This window comes from Urocampus carinirostris, chromosome 3 (assembly GCF_059441175.1).
Source record: "Urocampus carinirostris isolate Australia breed hairy pipefish chromosome 3, RoL_Ucar_1.0, whole genome shotgun sequence".
In the NCBI taxonomy this organism is placed as follows: domain Eukaryota; kingdom Metazoa; phylum Chordata; class Actinopteri; order Syngnathiformes; family Syngnathidae; genus Urocampus; species Urocampus carinirostris.
Window position 1 is genome coordinate 21168188 of NC_142351.1, and position 25185 is coordinate 21193372.

General features: G+C 37.4%; 1 protein-coding gene across 1 annotated transcript in view; it reads right to left on the reverse strand.

The window, feature by feature from the left end:
* Positions 1 to 25185, reverse strand: part of prkcz (protein kinase C, zeta) — an 80440-nt gene that overhangs the window by 21440 nt on the left and 33815 nt on the right. Inside the window, exons 8-15 of the mRNA XM_088330997.1 lie at positions 24897 to 24952; positions 23415 to 23609; positions 18660 to 18757; positions 15894 to 15980; positions 11724 to 11859; positions 11523 to 11610; positions 11280 to 11399; positions 3755 to 3834 (exon numbers count right to left, since the gene is read on the reverse strand). Coding sequence (XP_088187123.1) covers positions 3755 to 3834; positions 11280 to 11399; positions 11523 to 11610; positions 11724 to 11859; positions 15894 to 15980; positions 18660 to 18757; positions 23415 to 23609; positions 24897 to 24952 — 860 coding nt within the window. The remainder of the gene's footprint in view (positions 1 to 3754; positions 3835 to 11279; positions 11400 to 11522; positions 11611 to 11723; positions 11860 to 15893; positions 15981 to 18659; positions 18758 to 23414; positions 23610 to 24896; positions 24953 to 25185) is intronic.

Consider the following 25185-nt stretch of genomic DNA (forward strand, 5'->3'; position numbering starts at 1 on the left):
CAGAACTGGAGCGACTTCATTGTATCGCATTGCGAAACAATTCAAACAATGTCACATCTGGATTCCCTATTTCTCCCCGAACCTTAATGGAGGCTCATATGGAAAATAAACGCCACTGAATAGGGGGAGTTTTCCTATCTCATTTCGAATGTTACTGTTCTTAAGGGACAGAAGCCATGTGGAAAAGAAATTCTGTCATCAAATAATTGTTTTTGACCTACATTGTCACTACTTTGCTAGTGTATTTAAATAATAAAGAAAGCATATTGTGTGGTAACGTTACCAAGGTTGGAATGTATTATTGTCGACTTTTTTTTATTAAATGATCAACATGTTTAACAATTTTTGTTAGTTTTTCCCGATTAGAGTTCAAAACTACAGCTAGCATGTACAGTAGTGTTTAAAATTGTAGCAGTGCAATGTGACAAACCAGAATATCTCAACTTTTAGTATATTTTTGATTTTTACATGCCAAACAAGTTACCAGTAGGTGCAATAGATCTTCAGAAAACAAACAACTCCCATCAGTCATAATAGGCACACTCTGAAGGCTGTGTAACTGGGCAAAGGAGTGTGCTCAAAAAATAGCAGTGTGGAAAACCAATCTCTAAGTTCATCAATTTTGGGTAAGAAAAAAAAAAACATAAACAGGTGTGAATCAGGTGGTGCATATTTAAGGACGATGAAGCCAGCACAGGTTGAACATGCATTTGAGGAAAATGGGTCATTCAAGACACTGCACCGAAGAACGGAGTTCTTTGATTAAAAAGTTGATTGGAGTGGGAAGAGCCTATACAGAGGTGCAAAAAAATTCTTGGCTGCACATCTAAAATTATATCCAAATTAAAATGGGAAGATAAACCAGAGAAATGTGGAAGAAAACGGAATACAACTATTAGAATGGACCGCATAATAACCAGAAAGGCAAAGGCTCAGCCAATGATCAGCTCCAGGAAGATCAAACACAGTCTGCAGTTACGTGTAAGTGCTGTGACAGTTAGAGGACGTCTGTGTGAAGCAAATTTATTTTCAAGAATCCCAAAAGTCCCTATGTAAAAAAAAAAGGGATGCGCAGAAGCAGTTACAATTCGCCAAAGAACACATCAACTGGCCTTAAGAAAAATGGAGGAACATTTTTTTGACTGATGAAAGTAAAATTTTCTTTTGGGGTCCAGGCGCAACGGACCGTGTGTGAGATGACCCCCAAACTCTGACTACAAACCTCAGTACACATTGAAGACAGTGAAGCATGGTGGTGCAAGTATCATTGTCTGGGCATGTTTCTCCTTTGAACTATTTGCCCAATTGCACAGCCTTCAGGGTGTGCCTATTACGAATGCTGGGTCTTGTTTGTTTTCTGAGAAATTACTGCACCTACTGGTAACTTAATTGGCATGAAACAATACATAATATACTAAAACCTGAGATATTCTGGTTAGTCACATTTCACCGCAATTATTATGAACACCACTGTACATGCAAAGAAGAAAACTTAGAGCAAAGGTCTTGCTTTGGGATGTTTATTAATCGTCTAGTACAGTTGGGCTGCACTTAACATTGGAACGCACTCCCGCCTACTGAAAATCCTTCTCGACTCCCATGTGGCTCAGACTCATCCTGTGTTAAGACACAAGGACCTGGAGGTGAGAAGCCATTTGCTGAAAATCGATTTAAAACAAACCAACTGTTTACTGAAAAGCGAAATAATATATGTGATTTCTTCTGGGATTTTGGGGTGAATCACTTGGCAAAGAATACTCCTCAAAAATACTGACTAATTTGTCATGGCATATTTATGAACAAACAAGGATCTTTAACAAGAGCATATTCAGTACTTATTTTGCCCTATCTGTGATAATATGTTTACCGTATTGTCTGGACTATAGGGCACACCTCCTAAAAAATTGTGTTTTGTCATATTTTTTTTTATACTTAGGGCGCACCGGACGATGAAGTGCATGAAATTGAGACTACTGTAAGTGAGTCTGTATGTACGGAAACATTTTAATGCAATGCATTAATATGTGTTGCTAACCCAAATGCAATGGGAATCGGACCTGAGTGGTGGCGGTGAGAGCACGGACACATTACCACTAGACCCCGGGGTCGGTAACCTCCCCGTTTTGGCTGTACGTCTATATGGAATCCTGTATATGGAAGCTCATTTAACAATGTATGTTCAATGTTATGTAATAAGGTAATCCAGCTAATCATTATTAAAAAAAGGTCAATCTTTTGTTTTGTATTTACTGTTTTTTTTTTTGTGTAGATTTATAAATACTTTCATTATATTCCCTGTGTTTTTCAGTGTTAATATAAAATGTAAAGTATTATTCTTTGCTTCTTTTAACTCACTTTTTCCTTTGTTATTGTATTTTTATTTAGTTTGTTTTTTCCATTTTTTTGTCTTTTTTTTCTTTATTTTCCCACTTTTTAAGTAATTTTGTGCATAATGTTCCATAATTATTCGTAATGTAGGGACTAACCCCGTAACGTTACTGTAAATTTCACCTTAAATCCCAATCCAAGACGTACCCAGAGTAAACTGAATGCTTTTCTTGAACCATTTGGAGAATACGGACAGTTTTGGTCGCTTTTGAAGTGTATCACACTGAGGTTTTGCCCCAGACTGACATAATCACCGCAAGTGCTACTAACATTGAGTAATCTGGGTTGGAACACACAAAAGTAGGTTTTTATTCCCGCCTGCATTTTAATTTGCAATCACATGCCTGCAAAAGCGTGTAGCATGGGTATCCTAGCTGGACAACAGCTGGGACAAAAGCATGAAGCCATAACCATGTCCCAGGTCAAATTTGATCGCAATCCGAAAAACGAAACATTGTATTTTACACATTTTTCCAAAGTTATGTCAAAGCGTTTCCAAAAGTGGCCATTTGGAGACGACAAGTTTACAGTCCTAAAAACTTTGCAACCGTGTATTTTACTTTGGCCATTTTTTAGACATTGTGAAAGAGTTGTACATGTTTGGCTTCTTCTTGTTATTCTCGCCAGAGTTTTTAAGGGGTTGATTAAACAAAAACAACCCGAAGAGCCATTGGGACCCAAAAGAGCTCTTTCTAGTGAGCCGAGCAAGAAGAAAAACACAGTTCTCTAAAAATAGTCGTAAATCCCATCTTTACAAGTACACTCCGGCTCAGAAAATGTAAAATTCTTTGACATGCAACTTATTTTTAAAGTAACGGAAATAATTACTTTCCATGGTAACTAGGTACTTTTACAATTGAGTAATTCAGTTACTAACTCAGTTACTGTTTTGAAGAAGTAGTAACTTCGACCAATTACCTTTTTAAAGTATCGAAATAATGAAATATAGTGTAATGCCTTGTTGTATGTCATTTGTACCACTTGTGTTTTTGTGGTAATGTTTCGGAACTCTCAAAGAAACTCCTCCGGTTCGATATACTTTTGGATTGAATATTTTGCAATTAGGGTCAGAGTTTATCGATTAATGTTCAAAATCAGTATTCGCGTAAAACATTGTAAAGTAATGCATACCAATAATTACTGAATGCCTTCTCAATCTTATACGCCATATTCTGTGGTACATACTGTAAGGTGAACCGGGTTATAAGGCGCACTTTCAAATTTTTGGCCAAATTGTGTTTTTTTTAGGTGTGCCATATAGTCCTGAAAGTACGGAGATTTAAATGCATGGACGCACGCAAAGATGGAAACACACGCACGCACACACACATTCTTTCTTAAGCAAGAAGAGGAAAGGCAATCTCACCTTATTCAGAAAGCCCTTCAGCACGCTGGCAGCTTTCACAGACAAAGACCTTGGGATGCGAATGGGTTTCTCAAGAATAACTGTTGGCAAAGGAGGACATAAACAGAAAAAAGGTGAGAAGACAGAAAATAAAAAACTGAGATTGGATTAGGGTGGTTTCAGATTGCACATTCCAAAAAGCTGAAACATATTCCTCTCAATATGTTGCTTCACATTATACAGTAAGCATTTCATTTTGACGAGTTCATTTATAGTGCATCCCAAACCATGCAACTGCTATATATGGTTTGAACTGACATGTTAGAAGGATAACAGTGCAGGAGAGAAACAGGACAAAAGCCAAGAAAGAGTATTGAGTATTTCTGGAATCAATCCCCAGAACCAAAACCCAGCTGTTAGGCGAGGCTTTAAAGTAATTTTATTATCATCATCTTATTACAGTATTTTATGTTCAATTACTATTTAAATGTGCTTTTAGAGATCAGGATGACTAGTTTTAAAGCTATTAAGAGAAAACCTGGATGATTTTGGGAGGCCAGGAAAAGATTGATTTGTTTTCAGTTATTTCGTATCAGGAAAATTTGCTCGAGATATGCGTAATTCTAGATTCGAACACGATCCTGGAACGAATCAATCTCGTATGTAGAGGTATTACTGTATATACAAATGATCTGCTTATGAAATAGTACAGGGAAATATACTAATAAAAATTTTGTGTGATAAAGGGGTCTAAGATTGCACAGCAAAAATAATAAAAAAAATATAGTGCACATAACTTAAGTATTATTTTCTCCTTGTACAAAAAAAACCCTAAAAAACAGTGAAAACAATGCAGAGCAGCAACAATGAATTGATAAAATTGATTAAAATCAATGGATAAAAGCGTTGGGCACGAATTAGGTCATCCCTCGATTTGTTGTGTCGCACAATTTGTGAGTCACTCAGCACGTCGCAAGCATAACAGCGGGAGGTGAAGTGCGAACTAAAGCCTATTTTCAAAGGCTAAGTTAAATTCAACTCATGAAACATGACGGACATGGAGTAAATAATTTGACCCAAGTCCGCTAAAGTGTGGAAGCACTCCGCACGTCACAAACCAAAAAAGGGCATTAATACGTTTAAGATTAAGCATTGGGGGCGGCAGTAGCTCAGGAGGTAGAGCGATCGTTTTAGGATTAAGGGATCCCAGTTCGAATCCCGGCTTGTCCGTGTTACATGCCGAAGTGTCCTTGGGTAAGACATTGAACCCCCAATTACCCCCAATAAGCAGGTTAGCGCCTTACATGGCTGCACAGATCACGGCCGCTATTGGGAAATGTGAAGCACAATGTAAAGCGCTTTGGGAAGTCATTGACTTGAAAAGCGCTATATAAATGCAGATCATTTCATTTCATTTCATCAAGTCTTACTTTTCTGGAAAAGTCTGAGTGATTACGGTGTCCTTGTATTTTGTGCCATACTAATGCTAGTACTATACGCTCTTATCTCATTATAATACAGCAAACAATCACAAGCTCCATGATGAGAAAGAGACATTAGGCACACCACAGCAAGTAGATATCATCACTGAGAGCATCCTCAACATGATCCTCGTCGACATGCTCACATTTTTGCATTGCAATGCAAAGTTCTCAAAGAAGGAAAAGTAAGTGAGTTAGAGAGTAAAGGTGATTACTTTTTGCTTGTTTATGTTGAAAATCAAGTTACTGGGTTTGCACATTTGCATTTTTTTCTTGTTCCATAAACTCATGTCCCTTTAAACAACAAAAATAACTATTTTTTGCACTTTTTGCAACACTACCATAAACATTTGCAGGTGTATACCATTGATTTGTATGTATTTCTATTTGTTGTTAAGTTAATTGACAAACACTTGAAATGTTAATGTTGATACGTGTCTCTGGGTTTTCAGATTTGCACTGATTTCTTGTTCCAAAAGCTCATGTCCCTTACACAACAAAGAGGCCTTTTTTGAACTTTAGAAAAAAAAGTAAATAATTGCAAGTGTATAACATGCATTTGTATGTATTTGTTATTTAACACTTAATTTTTCAATGTTTAAATTTTCAAATTTTTCAGTTTTGTGCACTATTTTCTTAACAGTCCTCAAAATTTCAATATTTGAATAAAAAAGAGGAAATTAATAAAGTTATTTTTGTATCAAATTCACCGTTTAATTGAAAAAATAATCGTCAGATTAATCAATTATTCAAATAATTGTTAGTTGCAGCCCTAGAGCAGGCATTTTTTTTGTTGATTTTTACAAATATAGTAAAACTTGAAAAACAAACTAAAAGATTTGTAAAATCTCAATATACTGCATGAATATTATCTATGCAACCATCTTCTGTGCCGCTTATCCTCACTAGGGCTGCGGGGGGGGGGCTGAAGTCCATCCCAGCCGTCTTCAGGCATTGGGCAGGGGACACCCCGAACTGGTTGCCAGCCAGTCGCAGAGCACACAGGGACAATTTGGACCAGCCACTTAACCTGACAAGCATGTTTTTGGAATGTGGGAGGAAACCAGAGTGCCCGGAGGACATCCATACGGCACGGGGAGAACATGCAAACTCTGTATGGGGAGACTGCAGTAGCTGGAATTGAACCCTGGACCTATGCACCGTACTAACCACCCAGCTGCTTTCCTGCCAAGAATATTACCAAAAATGAATAACCAGTATTACCTCAAGATTTTTAATAAAAAAGTGTGCCTTCGCTCAAAAAAGTTTGAAAAACACCGTCTTCGAGAACAATTGTATTTGGTCAGTTTGTGACAGTTCAAGTTGACAAATGACAAATTATCATTTGTTTCCATGAATCAAACACTTTTCAAAGTCGGGGTTTCTGTCTGACTAAAGCTTTGAGACTGGTATATGCAATACTAGTACTAACCAAAGACTAACTAATACTAACCAAAGCCTGAGCAGTCCCTATGGGGAAACACTTAAAACCCGTTAGAGGGCTTGTATGAGGAAACCCACAAGAATGCAGCTATGCTAGCACCAGACTCTAGTTGCAGTATCACTTGATACTACTGACAATTGCGGCACAAGCTATATGGCATCACCAAGGGCATTGCAATATAGAGGAATTTCAATACTGAAATGATGGTGTGAGGACAGTGTGATGGGAAATGCACACCATTAGGGTACCGTATGGCTCAAGGAAATACTGATAAAAAACAATAGGCTTTTGTATGTAATTCATTTTGAATACCTTTCATTAAATATAGCAATGAGTTTCACGTCCCAAATTTATTAATCAAACCACAATGTCCAGGATAAATTGGAATGCTATGTCCTAAAATGCAGATACATTATTTAAGCTATGTTTAGGTACAAAACTTCAAAATGTTTCGACACTTAAAAATGTTAGTAAAAACCACAACATTTTAAACCCTATTACTAAGTATCGTAAGAATGTATTTTTGGTAAAAAAAAAAGTTGTTTCATTTTATTTCTATGTAAATGTTAAAAAGGTTTTTTTAAAAAACATGCCACGTTCTGCATTTGTTTTCCTAAAATCCCACTGATGTCAAGTGATGTCATCTATTAACACAGACCAGCTTCAATTTTTCCCCCAAAAGTGGTGGCCTAAAGCTAATTTAACAGTTGAGGAAAACAAATAAACCCTGTTTGTGATGCCTGCGTTTCAATGAAGCACACCAGAAGCAGACAAGCGTGCGCGAATCATTTGCAGATCAGAGCTCATTTTTATTCCATTACACGTTACTTCACGTTACTTACGCACCCACAATAAATACCATTTATGTGAAAAAGGCCATAGTTTAGCCAACCTTTTTTTTTCCTATTGGAAGTAATAAGTCTCTCATAAGTTACCGCGACCCTACTGAGGATAGGCGGTGCAGATAATGGATGGATGGATGAAGTTATAAGTATTAGCCAATGACGTTTAATATTTATCACTGATTGCAGCATTGGATTATTTTGCAGCAAATAAACCAATACAGTTAACATAAAACTGTAGATGTGAAAGTATAAAATTCAACATCAGCGGTGACTGGAATTGGGACGCGAGTTATTGAATTTTATTTATGCTCAATCAGAATTTGCACATTTGAATAAAACCGTAAAATATGACAAACCTTACAATATTGTTGTGTATTAATTACAGGAATGTTTCAATGGCAATGTGTGCTATATTTGGGGGTTTTGACAGCCATAGTCTTCGGAACATACGGAGGGAATCTTTGGAATGAAAATGTGCAGCCATTGAATTAGTGCAAAACTGAGAACGGTGTAATGATGTTTTTTACACTTAAATATAATCATTCTGCATTTTGACAAAAGCCAAAGTTGGGAAAAAGCAGGCCTCGTCAATTAGTTTCTCTCACGTCCCCCTCGGAAGAAGAAATCCTCTCGATTCATCAGGTTAATTTTCCTTTTTCAATATTTTTCTAGTTTTTTTCTGAGCAGTACAATGAGGCTTTTGACCCTTTGCACACACGGGACCTATCTACACCATGACGGACGGCAGTAAGCTGTAGTAAACAGTTCTCTCCATGGGTGACACCGGTAAACAGAAGACAATAACAACAACAAAAACTATAGAGATCACTCGGTTTTCGCGGTTAATGGGGACTATTAACACTCGCCAAGAGTGAAATTCCGCCAACTAGCAGCGCACCTTCATTAAACCCCCTAAAGGTCAATCTTACCTAGAGAGGACGTCAATCTCGACTGAGGGTATACGAGTGTAACAAAACAGCAACTATAGATCTACAATTAATAAATATATAATTGCAAAATTAAAATATAATTGGAGGGCTTCTCTTTTCAGTGTAAGAAAGCAATCTAGAGAGTGGCTGGCAAGCTGCGCACTAATTAAGCCAATTTTGATTAAAATACAAGTCAATGTAGCGGTTTCCCAGTAGTTGTAGCTTCAGATTGACCATTCCAAAACTAATGTATCTGGCATCTGGGACTAGACAGGCTTCGCAGGGCTAGCCTGTAATGCATGTACATACTCCAAGCTTTCGAGTGATATGGCCGCTTTCTTGCGTCCTGTTTCATCTGGAGGGACAAAAGCATGACCGACTTGGGTGCCGAGGTGCTTAACCTGTGGGTGTTTGGGCAATTGGGTTGGCCATGGTCCCCAAAAATTTTGTGTGTGATTTTTTTTTTTGGTTGCTACTTTTTCCCCTTTTTATTTTCTTTGTTTTTTGTATGTGTTTGTCTTGCTGTCGGTCACCCCTCTCGAGGTATATGACCAGGGTAGATACATATATACCTTTTATAAATTACTTTTGAACCAGTTGAAAATATATACGATGGACACGTAAACAAGTAGCTGTTATTGTGAGTAACCATCGATTCAAAATAGTAATCTTCCGAATACCACCTGTATTAAAAACTTATGTGCTTCACCATGAAGCTTAAAACGCTGAAATGAAATCTCAAATTCTCAACGGATAGCAGATTTCGCCAGAGTAAATATTTTTGATTTGCAAAAATGTGTTTTTTATTCAAATAAAGATGACTTAACTTGACAAGGTGCAAATAAGATGATGATAATAAAATTACTTTAAAGCCTCGCCTAACAGCTGGGTTTAGGTTCTGGGGATTGATTCCAGAAATACTCAATAATCTTTCTTGGCTTTTGTCCTGTTTCTCTCCTGCACTGTTATCCTTCTAACACGTTCAGTTCAAACCACATATAGCATTATAAATGAACTTGTCAAAATGGAATGCTTACTGTATAATGTGAAGCAACATATTGAGAGGAATATGTTTCAGTTTTCCAGACTTTGGACAATTGGAAGTCTCGAGATTTTATGTGCACCATGAAAATAAAAATGACCAAGACAGTGTGTATTTTATGTAGCACTATTTAAATACTCTATATCAATACATTACATTGGGTATTTATGTATTCCATTTCTTTTACTTTATTATTATTTTATTTTCAACACAAGGATAGTGAGTGTGAATTTCCCTACGGGGATGAATAAAGTATCTATCTATCTATCTAACTAGCTCAGACTACGAAAAGTCACCTTTTCATGTTCCTCGACACGTAGCCATCTTTTTTTAAAAAAGACTGAATATATTGCTTCTGTTGGTCTTTTTCAAAGGCCAGGTTTTTTTCCCTCCAGGGAATTCTTTGATTCCTTGGACGATTGGAAATCTCAGTTAACCTAGTGACGAGATAGCCAGCCCAGGAATCCAACAAGGATCTGTTTTATCGTTGAGCTTCACATCAAGGTGGTGGTAGGAATTGGATTTTTTTTACCTTTGACTGTGGAATGCTGAAGTTTGAGAAACCAGCATGTGCGTATAGCACATACCCATGGATTTGGGATTCTCTAAACTGGAGAACATTGAAATTGAAAGTGTTTTCTTCGCTTATTTATGAACCGTCTTGTCATTCAGGTTATTTTTTTTTTTACATTTGAAGTGAATTATTGAGTGACTTTAAATACTGACACAAAATCATATATAAATTGATTCTAAAATCCTTTTGGTATGCATAAAATTGAATTTTGTGACTACTATCATCGAAATTTGTGTAGATGACCGGTCATTAAACTGAAATAGAAGTAAACAGGGTTAGAAAACCAAATTCAACTAGTTTTAGGATTTCTAATTTAAAACTTTAAACCAAATGAACATGTTCTCATATTATAATTTATATCAGATTATGTCTGTCGTTTGTTAAATTGCCGGCTTTTGTTCAAGTCAATTCTGACGTTGGTGTTTACATTGTCATGATTATTGATGTGAATCACCTGTGCCCACTCATTTGGCGCCAACCGCTGCGGGCTCTAGATTGGCTCCCTGTTCCTACTTAAACCCAGTCCTGTCAATTCCCTGCTGTCAGTCCGTCTGCGAACCTCTGTTTATACAAGGCAAGACTTTTTCGACCCTGACTACCCCCTGTCCCATTTTTGCTCCCGTTTGTCTCCGGCTACAACCTGTTTTGATCCCGACTACGTCTACTCTCCCGTCCTGGTTTACGACTCGTTTCCGACCACGCTTTGCTCTACCAATCCCGGCCACCAACCAGTTTTTCCGTCGCTGACACCGCCATCGCTCACTACGGAAGATCCACTTCCGTGTTCAGATCACGATCCGAGTGCATCGAACACCGGATCGTGGGCGCAGCCCTTCCTCTCTTTCATTAAAACTTGTAGTAAACTTGTGGGTCCCGTTTCTGTTCTGGTCCTGACAACTTTATTAATCTTATCGCTCATCAAACTTAGAACTAGTCCAGTAGCCATTCTTCCCTCTGCCTAATAGCATAGGTGCTACACTTGTGTGTTGGACATTTTGGAAAAACTGTGCATACGGCCCTAAGTGTGTTTCATTGCAAAGAGTTTAACGTCCTAAAACGGTCCGTTTTTTATTCTGTAACTGGTCCCAAATTGACACTGTATTCAACTTTCGTGCAATTCAAAAAAAATATGGTACCATTTAATTTGGTATTGATGGTCGATGATTTAAAAGAGAATCTGCAAGCTTACAGCTGCAACATCATGTTAAGGTTGAGTTTATCCCCAACTCACCTTGAAAGAGGTACTCTTCGGTGTTCATGTCAGGATTGTCGGTGATGATATCGAATGGAGACCTGCCAGCCATCATTTCAAACATTAGCACACCTAGTGCCCACCAGTCTACACTGAAGCCTAAAAAAAGAAAATCAATAAGTGTATGGTTACTCACTGACATGTTAATTTAGAGTATAAATATGCAGTTACGAATGCCATTTACCTACCGCCTAATCATAAACCAGTGGCTTGTTAACTTACCATAATCTTCTCCTCTGAGAATTTCTGGTGCAATGTAGTTCGGTGTTCCACAGAAAGTACTTGTTGTGTCACCTGGTCTGATCCCCTCCTACAAGAAAGAATCAGATAATGTGAAAGAAACCAAAAATAAATAAATCCATCATGCCAACACTAACTAACTTTATCTTTGTACAAAATTTGCAGTCAACAAATTTCTCTTACCTTACACATGCCGTAGTCTGTGAGCTTGATGTGTCCATCATGGTCCAAAAGGACGTTATCCAGCTTCAGGTCGCGGTAGATGATGCCTTTCTCATGAAGGAAGTTCAAAGCAATACAGATTTCGGCTGCATAAAATCTGTTCAGGGTGATTCATAAATGCAAAAAATGATTTGTTGATTAAAAACACTAACTCAAACTATTGTATGCAACAGCCAATATACTTGTCAATATGCACTTTTATATGAATAACAATGTATTAAAATTGGACTACAGTGTTGCAGTGTGATAAAGCGGAATCTCCGATGTCTCATTAAATCCGACGGGTAATTGCCAATAGTGTTGCCCTTGACATTTATAAAAGTTGATTTAAATTCTATTCTTACATTTAACTTTTAACTTTGATATAGTCACGTTTATTTGTATAGCCCTTATACACATGAAGTCTCAAATGGCTGTACAGAGTACAGACTGGTATTACATTTTATATTATATTATTAGTTTGAGTGAGTTATTTATATATTATACCAGTGTCTGAAACTCATGAAAAAAAGTTACCGGACACCAGGGCAGAAAACTCTGAAAAGTTGCCTGCCAACATTGTTGCAAAATATCATGGATTGATAATCAGAATATATAACAGAACAACACTTTAAAATTAAGTTTATAATAAATCTACTTGTGCCTTGCGACTGACCAGTTCAGGGTGTCCCCTGCTCACTGCCCGGAGATAGCTGGGATGGGCTCCAGCACCCCCGTGACCCTAGTGAGGATAAGCGGTGCAGATAATGGATGGATGGATAAATCTACCTGTATTTACTCTGTAACTGTATTTACTCATCTTCATTCATGCAATGTTTGCGTTGCGTCGTCTGCTACAAGCCACATGAACTCCTCTTTCCACAATGTTTTTAATGTACATTTACGTTTTGTAGCGTCATCAATTTTGTTAGCTTCTTTTGAAGATTTCTTCTGGGGCTGAGGTTTTGGCTTGATTCCTAACCACTTATCCATTTTTCTTGTGTTCTCTGTGCGTTTACTTTGTAAAATGATATGCAAATGTGCGACCTTACAACGCTTGGGAAAGTCCGGAAGCACGAAGTTATTCGGTGCAGGCTTCTGAGTATGCAAATTGCAAAATGAACCGAAATTTCCAAACCGAACAAAGATTATTATTATTTTTTTTTTTTTCCTTCTTTAAAAAGTTGTCGGCCACCCGGGCGGAGACGTTTTGTAAGTTGTACGCCCGACGTAAAGGATGTACGCCCCGGACGTCCAGGCAGTCGTTATTTCAGACACTGATTATTCATAGTATTGCATATTGTATATTTTCCTACTTGCATTTAACAAAAAACTACCAAATGAAAATCCAAGAATCAAAGTAGATTAATTGCACAAGTTTTAACCGGTTTCGCTAACAGAACCACTTGTTATTTGAGACCCTGCCATGAAACTTTAGAACCCCAATTTCAATTAATACGTGCATTGATACAAATCGAATGCAGCGAGCCCTTCTTAATCGCAGATGTCTCGTTCCAAAAATAACCCATAATGTGCGTAATCTGTGAACTGTAGACCTATACTTTATTTTAAAATAAATATTATACAATGAAATACTTTATTATACGAGGAAACCAAAGGAAACCCTTTTTCACAGGCTCAAACATTTGTATGAACTGTTTTTCTTTTGTTTAGCCAATCAGAATGCAGTACACAATCCTCGCTGGAAATAAATCAAATAACCAAAACATGAAAAAGTGAACCCCGTTACAGAGAGGGGTTCTCGTAATCATATGAATGCTCCTCTGTTTCTCTGTTTATATGCTAGGGCAGGGGTCAGCAACCTTTCCGGTGTGGAGTGCCACTTTCAAATTTTCTTGTAAATCAGTGTGCCACACCAAGATCAATGACTCGCACAACATCTTTTTTAATATCCAACAGAGCTGTAATATAACATCAGTCCGGATATACAAAATGGATATACATTGAAATCGTATAACTGACCAATTTATCTTCCACTTTTCCTGTTCAACAATAAACTAAAAAATGGATGTGAGCAAAATGTGGAAAGGCCTGTAGCCATCCATGACTTTAACTTTTTGCCACAAGAATCAACCATTCTTCATCAACAATGGACTACAATCAAAAACAAGTGTTATGGACAGCTACCATACCATTCATCAATGAAATCTTTTTGCAGAAAATATCAAAACTTGAAATAACAGCAACAAGGAAGAAGGCTACTTAAAAATAAGTGCAACAGAAATGACGGCTGATTTGGTCGCAGATATAAATGGTTTTCCGTGCTTTGCTATGCAGTGAGCAATGTGATAAGTTGCATCAGTGGCGGTGATTTTAGCAGTGACAAGGTTTTCAGAGTCTGTGTTTCTTGGCTGTACATGGACACAGCGTGTTTGAATGTATCCGCCTTGTGAGACTCATCCTTGAATTCATGTTCATATTTCGTCTCGTAATGACGTTTAACACGTGATCTGCGAGGTAAAATGCTATTGAGGCATAATGCACAAACAGCATGGTCATTTTTTTGCACAAAGATTTTTTCGCTGGAGGAGCCGTCATGATTTATTTATTTATCGCGCGTCGGTGTTTCTGTGGGTGCAGTAAAACACGGATCTTTCCCCCTCTGCGAGGCACGGCGCAGACACGGACTCACGAAGCAGGGGAGGAGGGGCACTACCGTAAACACGGCACGCAACTGAAAATGTCTAAATTTCAGGTAAAAATGCGCTTTAAAAAAAATCATTATTATTTGTATTATTTTGCCGTGCGCTCGCGTGCCACTGCTGGCACGTGTGTCATAGGTTGCTGATCCCTGTGCTAGGGTATTTATTTTTGCTTTTTATTGAAATCAATATAGTCTTTGTAATGAATGAACTGCTAAATAATACACACTGTTGCTTTAAAATTGTGATAAATTTTATAAATCTAAGTCGAAATGCATTCAACCCATTTATATATAAATTTGACACTTTAATCTGCATCTGGTACATGTGCAAAAAACCCTCTTTGTTCCATTTGAGAGCCCTCCTTCCCAAAACATAGCTGCACCGCACCGATTAAGGTATATTAAATCAATTAGCAACTATTCACACAAGGCATGTGTGGAAACTATTTACCAGGCTGTATCTGACTATACAGCATGAATGATATGTAAAGCATGATTGTTGTTTTGGAGCAAGTAATGTAACGTGGGTAGCTCACGACCTGTCACAGTGAGATAAGCTACCATTAAGGTTGACAGGCTTTCAGTCTGAGTGCCTGCTCAAAATCCCTCAATGTCATAAGACTGAGAAAAAGAACGTTTGACACCGCAATGGCAAATCCCACAATGCTCCCCCACCATTGCACTGTGACTGACTGGGTTGTATACAGTTGTTTGCGTACTGGCATCCACCCCGATAAAAGTGGCGCGGCGGTACCATCCAGCGCCCACAAGCCACCGTCCCCGAGGCTAGGGGGATTGTGTCGGGAGCACAGCTCATGAATATGCACGATCATTATGAATTATCAGCATGCTGCTTTGCATATGTACAGCCACCGTCTCCAGAATACAGATTCGAAGGTCCGATAGGGGCCCAACAGTGCCTCACTCTATTACCGGGGCTTTGATCCAGCATTTATCAGGGGCACAGTTGGAGTGCCCCACAAGTAGAAAGGCATGAATAATGGAGGCTTATTCTGTTTTTCAGAGGTGTGTAAAAAGAAAAGATTTATTTAGGGTGGTGCTAGTGTCTACGAGGAACTGCTGAAGATTGATATTGAGCATGTGTTTGCAAGAAACACTCTATTTAGGAATATTCAAATTGAGTCAGGGTGCATAGACGTTGCAAATAAATTAAATGGGGGGCATCCCAAAAGGTTGCAGTCGTAGGTGCTGCCAGCAACGCCTACACGACTTTCAGCGGCTGCATAAGAGAGAAGCTGCACTCTCATTAGAAACATGTACAACAGTGTAAAAGTCAATGTGCGTTTTAAATGAATTAAAATAAAAGATGGGAGCATTTGTCAACAGGCAATAAATATTACATAAAGTAAAACTAAATCCAATATTTTACTTTTACAGACAAATTGTTGCAGCTAGAGGCATCAGTTACTGAACCCTGATTCTAAGGTTTATTAAAGCTTCATCATATTTGAACATCCGAATCTTACCTTGCGTGTTCTTCAGGCAGCTTTCTTTGCCGTTGCATATGAAACATCAAGTCCCCTCCATTCACGTATTCAATCACAAGAAATAGCCTGGAAAATTAAACAGAAATATAAAAATAAAGTGCATTACTGGAAAAAAAGAGCAGTAATGTTCTTTTTTATAGGAATAGTACTTGACATCAGGTCTTGAGTTTGCTTGTAATGTCATCACTATGAAGAAGCAAGCAAGCAATTTGACTCAATTAAATTAGAATTTGAGATGTCCAAAGAAGTGGTCCAGATATTACATTTCCTATCAGCCTTTTTATTTCATACATTTTCCCAAATCATGTATAATCCATACCAGTCCTACTACCTAAAAGCAGGCAACGTTTCTAAAAATCTATTATACATATCATTCGTCTGCTTTGTGAATGTTACATGCAGAGATCCCTTCGTTAGCGTGCCTAACGGGGACCAAGACCACCCACGAAAATTGAAATTCTCCGAAGTAAAGTCACACCTTTATAAGCCAAAGCTCAAACTTACCTTAAGATGATGTCATTACCGACTGAGAGCATACAACTGTAACAAAATAACTGCAATAGATCTACAAATAAGAACACATAGCAAAGAATTGCAGTTGAATAAATGTTTTTTTTTTGTCATTACTCAAAAGCACAACAAAATTAGAGGGCTTCTCCTTTCAAAATAAGAAAGCGATTTACAGAGCGGCAGGTTAGCTACACGCTAGCATCGAGTAACCGCGACTTCAGAAAATTCTCTGCAGCGAGTTGTAGCTTCAGGTCATTTGTTTAATGGTTAATGGGTCTAGCGTTGGTGACTAGCCAGGTTCTGCATGGGGTGTCTAAAGATAGTTGAGACGGGCCATATTAATAGGCCAGACCTGCAGCCTCGCTTTTAATGTCTCTTGTGACCTCACCTCAGTCGATTACCGAACCCGATAATAACACACAGAGCACTCGCTGGTGATGGTCATCATTTTGCCCCCTTCAGACTTTCTTCTGAGTCCGATTCAATTAATTAATTTATTTTCAATGAAACCAGATGCCAAAAGCTACTGGTCGCTTCCCATATTGTTTTGCTTCGGGGACGTTGACGTTTACGTGTGCCTGCCCACCCTTGCTGTTTGACTGACAGCATACAACAGCCTATAGCAGTCGTGCACACAGTCACGGTCACACATTCAACCTGATCCTTGTGATAGCTTTGTGGTCTCCCAACAAAATCAATGATCCATTGATATCAATGACAATAAAAACAATTCAATACAAAACCCATGAAATAACCGACTGAGGGGGTCTCTGAACATTAAAGCGGTGTTTCTCAACTGGTCAGTTGCCACCCACTTTTGGGTCGACCTGTTTTCAGTAGGTTGTGGGCCTTTTGCTTTTTCTAAATGATGCTAAAAAAATCCAATAACCTTGGGTCAATTACACTCCTTAACAGTAGATGGTGATAATGCCCTGTACCCGCCATTTCGCGCCACAGAAAAAGTTTGATAATACGTGTTGAGCATGGACAAATGCAAATACAGCAGTAAATAATACAAGATACGGATTTTATTATATTGAAAACAAAGTAACTCAAGTGAAGTGTTTTGGATTTAATTAAAAAATGCATGTAATTGAACATTAAAGGGACATTGTGTCATAGTTGACCACTTGATGTTGCTGTATTGAAAAGTGCTAAAAAGCGCTACAGAGACTCAAATGGACCAACCGGCATCATTTTTTTTTTCTCATTTTTTTGCCACGCCTCTCGTGGTCTGTTAGGTTTTTTTTCCAGGTAGCAAGAAAGCCAACAATTATGCCAGCCCCTACTTAGTGAGGCCCATGTTATGTCAAATAAATTCAAATTTGTCAACCTACACTGGGTCACACTGGGTAGTTGTATATTGTATTCTTTTTGCTTTATTATTGTATTGTTCTCAGCTCAGGGATGCTGCTGGAAATGTGAATTTCCCTTCGGGGATGAATAAAGTATCTACCTATCTATCTATCTATCTACACGTATTTTTAAAAATACACGTTTATATGTACAAAAATAATGGCCTGGTTCGGTGTTGACAGGCGTGGCGTTGCCGGGGTCGTGGTTTGTTGAACAAGCGCCAGGGAGCCCTAGGGGGTGCCAAACAGCACTATGATCGCATGCAGCTCTAGAGCCAATTGTACACAAAAGCAGATGTTTATCGGTTTTGTCTGTATTTATTGGGAGTGCCTTGAAACGAAACCTAGCTTAAGACACTCCCAGAGGCCTAAAATACTACTGTTTTAATTTTCACGAAAATTGGTTCAGCCATTTCTGACCCTATAAGCCACATATAAACACACACAAGCGCAAATCCGGATTTCTATAATAGTCTTGACTTGATAGATATGTAGAATTCTACATTTCATGTACTTTTGCTTAATATTTAAAATAATAATGGTTTCTTTTTATATATGATTTTCTTTTAACCACTTGGAGGTGCTAAATAATAAACGTCTTTTTAGGCGAGTATTATTACTTTAAGACGTTTTGGTTTTGCTGGTCATTTAAACAAATGTTAACATATTCTACCATTTATGATTCAAACTGCATAATCTTTTCAATAAATTAGGGAAGTTGAATTTATTTTACTTGATTTGAGTCATGGCTTGTTATTAAGGTGGAATGGTGGATCTTGTAGTCAGACCAGTTGAGAACCACTGCATTAGAGTAAATTAATAAACAACATCACCAAAGGTGACACGTCAAGTGAAAAAAAACATTTTTAGATGTTCTTACCGACTTTCTGTCTGGAAACAGGAGTGTAGGCCCACTAGGAATGGATTGGTGGAGGCTTGCTCAAATACATGTTTCTCTGTCTGCACCCAGTCAATATCCTAGAATGTTTGCAGAGATTTTGCACCATTTAAACAATCACTTGTTAAGTATTTCACTCTTAAAGTTAAAGAATGGAACTCTATAAGCCGGGTAATAAAAAAAAACTACTCTTGTGCAGTAAAGCACGCTTTAAATGTTTAATAACATGCAGCTCATCCGGAGTAGCCACTTTAATTCCTTAACACAAATTTGTATATGTTTTGCCCGCGGCACAGTCATTCTATATTTCTTCTTAAAATGCGAGTCAACTGATGAGGTTAATATTTTATGGGTTACGAGCAAGTGTCTCTGAAATCGACCAATGTAAAGAACACTGTGTGGTTAGTTAAAGCGCAACAGGAACCCCGTATTGTGCTTTTGATTCCAAATTCCTGATCTATATCCCAGTACTTGACGAATTCCTAATTATGCTTGTTATGCCATAGAAACTTTCTGCCTAATGGTAATTTAGTACTTTGTAGTTAATTCTGTGTAAAGCTGGTTACAAATCCACTTTGATGTCGGGCATTACAGTGGTGCGGGGATTAATAATTCAATTAATGTGTATGTGTAGGCTGAGCTATGAATAAATAAAAAACAAGAAGTCTGATCCAACCGAAGGGAGCATATAATCTACAATTGACTTTAATTGGGGAAATGTTGTGATTTATCAAAGAAAACTAGTAGAGCTTAAGAACGTCAAAGCAGATTCAAATGAAACCATTATAAGAGAGTCAGAACACGAAAAAATTGTTTATTGTTTATTTTAGTAGATATAAAACTCCAATTCCAATCAGTTGGGACATTGTGTGGTATGTTAATTAAAATGTAATGCACTGATTTACATGGTTGCGACTAGAAGCCGACCGATTATTGGATGGGCTGATTATCCGCACCGATATTTGGGAATTTGAAGAATATCCGTATCGGCATTTTTACTTATCCGACAAGGCCGATTGTTAAGTCTCAGTTACAGCCGAGCCTTTCTCTCCTGCCTTCTGTCTCTGATACTACCCACCCTGCGCCTTCTGATTGGATAGGCGACCGGGGGTGGAGCCACTAAAGCAGGGGGCCGTCCCCACTCCGCACTCTCCACAGTCACAGACTCCAGACTGGAGCGAGAGTAAGGGCTGTCGAGAATATGACATATTTGTCTAATTGCAAATAGTTTTCATATTCACGAACTTTTTTCACATTCACAATCACTTTTTTTTCTCTCTCCTCGAGTGTCGCAATCGTAGTGTGTATAATGTGTTTATTAAGAAATATTGGTTGGCATAATTAAAACCAAAAAGGCGATCGTAGTCAATATAATGAGTTTAGCTACCGGCATAATTTTCCTGATCACGACTAAATGTACACAAGTAGGCTTTATATAGTGTACTATAATAGCCTTATTGTCATGTATGTTTAGTGTACGCAGTTTTTCACTGATCGTTGTATCCAGAGCACCATTGTGGATGAGACCCTGGTTTAATTGGATTTCCCCATGTAAACAAATGCTTGGATTTTATTTAAAATCTAACTCCCCTATCTACAGTTTGCAGACTAAGACTCACTTCCAACCTATTGTGTTATGTGGCTTTGGAGACTACATAAAAATACCACACTTTTTAGTCATCAGAAAGTAAACGATTACCGTATTTTCCGCACTATAAGGCGCACCTAAAAGTCTTAATTTTTTTCAAAAGCTGACGCTGCGCTATATGGCTCAATATTAAGTCGCAAGGTCTCGCAACTTACGCAACAGCCGCCGACTCGATTTTCCCCCGAACGTGGAGAAGTCCGCGGTGTATGCTGGGATTTACATGCCGGCGTTTCATTGGCTAACCAATGTGTCAATCATCATTTGAATCGATCGCTATTGGCTGAAGTTATTCGGAGCCTCGGATAGGCTAGAGGGCAAAAACAAACCCTGCAATTGGCCGAAAAAATTGTGTCAATCATCAGTTAAATCGATCGCTATTGGCTGAAGTTATTCGGAGCCTCGGATAGGCTAGAGGGCCAAAACAAACCCTGCAATTGGCCGAAAAAGATGACTATGAATAGCAAGCTTGCTAAAGTACGCCATAAAGAAACATGTTTCATTAGTCTGTATTTGTAAATATTTTACTCTCCTGGATTTACTTCACTCACGGTTGTAAGAAGTCCATGGTTGCGTATCATTATTGAACGTGAGAACTTAGGTGAGCTATGCGGCTTTATATTTTCCCGGTATCTTGTTTTAGAACGATCTTGATGTTGCTGTGATGAGTTGAGTAAATTAAACTCAATTCCAAGTGTTTATTGTCATATGCACAATAAAGTTGCGAGCGAAAAAGAAAATAGAAACTAAGGAATGGTTGGCATTTCTTGAATCCCAAGACTTTAACCTTCCCAATGATATTTGAAACGATGCATTTGAGTGACATCGTACGGACACCGCATCCGCACGTGTCTACGACACGTATTTGCTTCTTTGCAAGCTTTGGGAATGTTAAGGGGGTAATAAGTTTGACTGAATCATTTGACTGTTTTGTCGACGTTACCATTGTAGCGCCTTATAATCCGGTGCGCCTTATCTATGGAAGATATAGGACCAAAAACTATTTTTTGGGGGTACGCCCTATAACCCGGTGCGCCCTTTAGTGCGGAAAATACGGTAGTCATGTTTGTTGTGTTGAAATTCAAATGTATTGACTGTGAAAGGTTTTATTTGAATTTATGACAAATATGCTTAGTTTCTTTTTGCATTTTAAAGAATATCCATGCCAATAATTTAACCTTTTACAGCAAATGAATATCGGCTCCAAATATCAGTTATCGGCCTCCTCTTAATACTAATAATCTGTATTGGCCTTGAAAAAAACGTTATCGGTCAAACCTTAATTTGCAACTAATCTGGTCTATGAGGAAATTATTGATCAATGATATTGATCAAAATATTATGTTGATTAATAACTGAAGCAAGTTTTATTTCGATCCCTTGATGAAAAGATGATGCATTAAATTTACTCATTTTTTGTCAAAGTGATTGCACATAATACAGTATAATCATGTGGAATCAAATACTTGAAGTGGAAGTAATTTGAATCTGAATAATTTTATTATGTGCACACAATTGTCAAAAGATAACTTCTATTTTTTTCTGTAAGAGAATGCATTTAATAAAATATATGATTTAGTCCAGGGGTCGGGAACCTTTTTGACTCAAAGAGCCATAAAAGCAAAATATATTTATTTTATTTTGGGAAAGAGCCACACCATATATTATGAGACAAATTTACTCAATTGCTAAACCCGCGCCCCAGACAAAAGCTTAGTCTTCAGCACATTTATTTTTGATGATTTGATAAAAATTATGAAAAGAGAATAATGCCAGAGCCCGTGTCCCAAAATCAACAAACATACCATTTTAAACTTGTGTCTTTCTTGCAATTACTCGAGATCGGTTAAACTCATTTTGACCCTTTTTTTCATACATATTGGTTTCAAAACCAGATGTAAGCTGTTATTTTGTAAAAACGTCACAACATTCTGCAAACAGGGAGCCTGATGTGCTTATGCGTGGGGCGAGAGATGGGAGGGAGTGCTTGCACTTTTTGCATAGCTCCACCCATCCCTCCCACTCACCCAATCAAAAAACTTTAAGTTCTCTTCAGGTGTTTTGGCGTATTTACAGTGTGTTCTGTGGATTCATCATAAGGTATCTGAACACTAAAGAGAGATCATATAGTGAGGTTTTATATAACGGATTCTTTAGCGATGTACAGCCAGAACGAGTTTTTTTTTTTTCGTGTGACACCTTGACTGTAAATTGTAGTGAAAACGTGCCCTATATATTCTGCCAAGCACTATCTCAATGTTAGCTTTGGTTTGGCTTTGTGTGTATCTGAACAGGATTAGTTGCCTACGTTTTGGACGAGATGGAGAAAATTTGCATGCAATCGAATTTGTCTCCGAGCCATAGGTACTTATAGAAAGAGCCATATATGGCTCGCGAGCCATAGGTTCCCGACCCCTGATTTAGTCATTGCTCAAGTCTGTAATATGGCAGGCAACATACCCAAAAGTAAAGATAATTAAACATTAAAATGAAGAAAACCATCATTCTGAGGATAATTCTTGTGGAGCAGCTGAAATTGAAAATATTTTGACAATTTTAAATACAAATTAACATGTATTAGAATTTGTTTATTTACTTTTTTAACCTACAGTAAATCCAATTCAAAACAGTATACAACTAAATAAATAATTATTGTTTAAATTAATGAATGTCCTTATGCGGATCATTTCTTTTTATTTTTTTCATCTAATTAGATTTTATAGTTACAATTTTTTAAAGCAATGTTTCTGTACTTTCCCATCAAATACATTGTTTCATCAATGATACAAGGAAAAAATATATAGTATCATTATTGTTTTAATTGTCTGCAGTAAGTAAGTCCTGCTGTTTTCCTCCTGGCCTAGAGTGCTCCTTAGTTGGCCTACACTGCTATCTAGTGGTCTTATGTAGTAAATGACATCAGTGTGACCAAACCAGAGTAAATATGATATTGATGGTGGGGAAAGCATTTTCAAATGTACATGTTTATGTGAAAATGTATCTTTGAATGACGGGCAGATGGAAGGCAGAGCATTCAACAGGAATCAACGAGATCCAACATGCATATTTTAACAATGCAAAAACAACCTCACCTCATCGTCATGGACGAGCTCCTTCTTTACCACTTTCATGGCATAAACCTGGTCGTTCTTCTTTAAGCGGACCAGCAGCACTTTGGCATAACTTCCGCGCCCAATAACTCGGATCAGGTCAAAGTCTCCCAAGCCCAGAACAAAGCCTTGAGATAACTTGATACCGTCAATCCCATCCACTACTGACTTGATGTCCTGGAATGAAACAGGTAATTGTATAAAATATATTTATTACTATTACATTAAACATAAATATTATGTCAAGTATTTGTATCTGGGTTTTTTAGTATTTTATTTAGATTTTTTTTTCCACAAGGATTTTGATTTTTTATTTTCAGGCATGCTTCGAAAAACGTTATGACACAAGAATTAACAAATTATTCAAAAGAAGCCAAGCCTAACAGTATGGAAGTCATTTCAATTCATCTACATCTTATATTAACGTCTTACATCATTATAACTGCCATTTGTTAAATAAATTGATAAATGAGCAAATTAGGTTAAAAACTCTTCCGTTTTTTTTCTTTCATTATTTTCTTACATGTTCTCTGAATTATAAATTGTTTGTTTGTCAGCTATTACTCTGAATCACATGAAATCTGCATGCACTCCAAAATTGCATAAAAAGTCCTCTTTGGAAATGTACAAAAATAAATTCAAACAACCATTTTTTTGAGTAAACATATCCTGTTTCACTAGATAATTTAACTAATTTTCTTGTTTCAATAAAAAGATTTCTTATAATGATTCATAAAATAAGAAAACTACTATTTAAATGACCTAAATGATCTCAAAATATACTTTTTCTTTCCCAATTGTAATTCAAATATGTATGCCAAAGTAGAGCGCTCGTCTTGGGATCAAGAGGTCGCAGGTTCGATTCCTAGCTCCTTTGTGTTACATGTCATAGTGTCCTTGGGCAAGACACTGAATCCCTAATGCCCCCAATAAGCAGGTAGGTGCCTTGCATGGCTGACTCCCTATTGGTGTGTGAGTATGTGTGTGAATAGGTAAGTGTGAAGCACATTGTAAAGTGCTTTGGGAGCTCTTCATTGACTTGAGAAACACTAAAAATGCATACCATTTATCATTTAAAGTGAAAAGTGAGTGAGGCAACTTTATCAATAGGAATTATAGAAATAAAAAGTCGCAACATTATTCTACTTTTCACCTATTTTTCAACCAAAGAACACACCTGAACCAACTCCCTAATAATACACATAGTTTAGTTTTTGGGTTTGTTGCACTTTAACTGCTGCGAAGGGTGAAAGACAGGTAACAGTTTTGCAAATCAAATATTTTTTCAAACAAATACCTGAAAACATGAGCTAAATTTGGAAAATAAAGAATTGTCTATTTATATTATTAATACATTGCCATATGGCTTTTGAATTACCGCAAACATTAAAAAACTATGTATTTATTTTAAAAATATGGAGGGGGTTCTGCACAAAACATATCACTGCATAGCAAATATTTTACCTCCACATCTGCATCTTCAATTTTGTCCACTGTACAGTTATGTGGTAAATAAAGTCCTGAAATGACAAATCCACATATGAAAAAAACATTTTTACTCATGCTTATGTGTGACCACATATGGAGAATGGGTCAAGGAGTATAGGACAAAGCTCAGTCTTACTAAGTTAAATTTTTGAATATAAATCTCATCAAAACCTTTGAAAAATAACATCAAAAAAGAAACTTCATAATATACAGCAAATTCGTGCGCCCTTGTGTACCAGGTAACAATACATTTTTCTGCTGCATT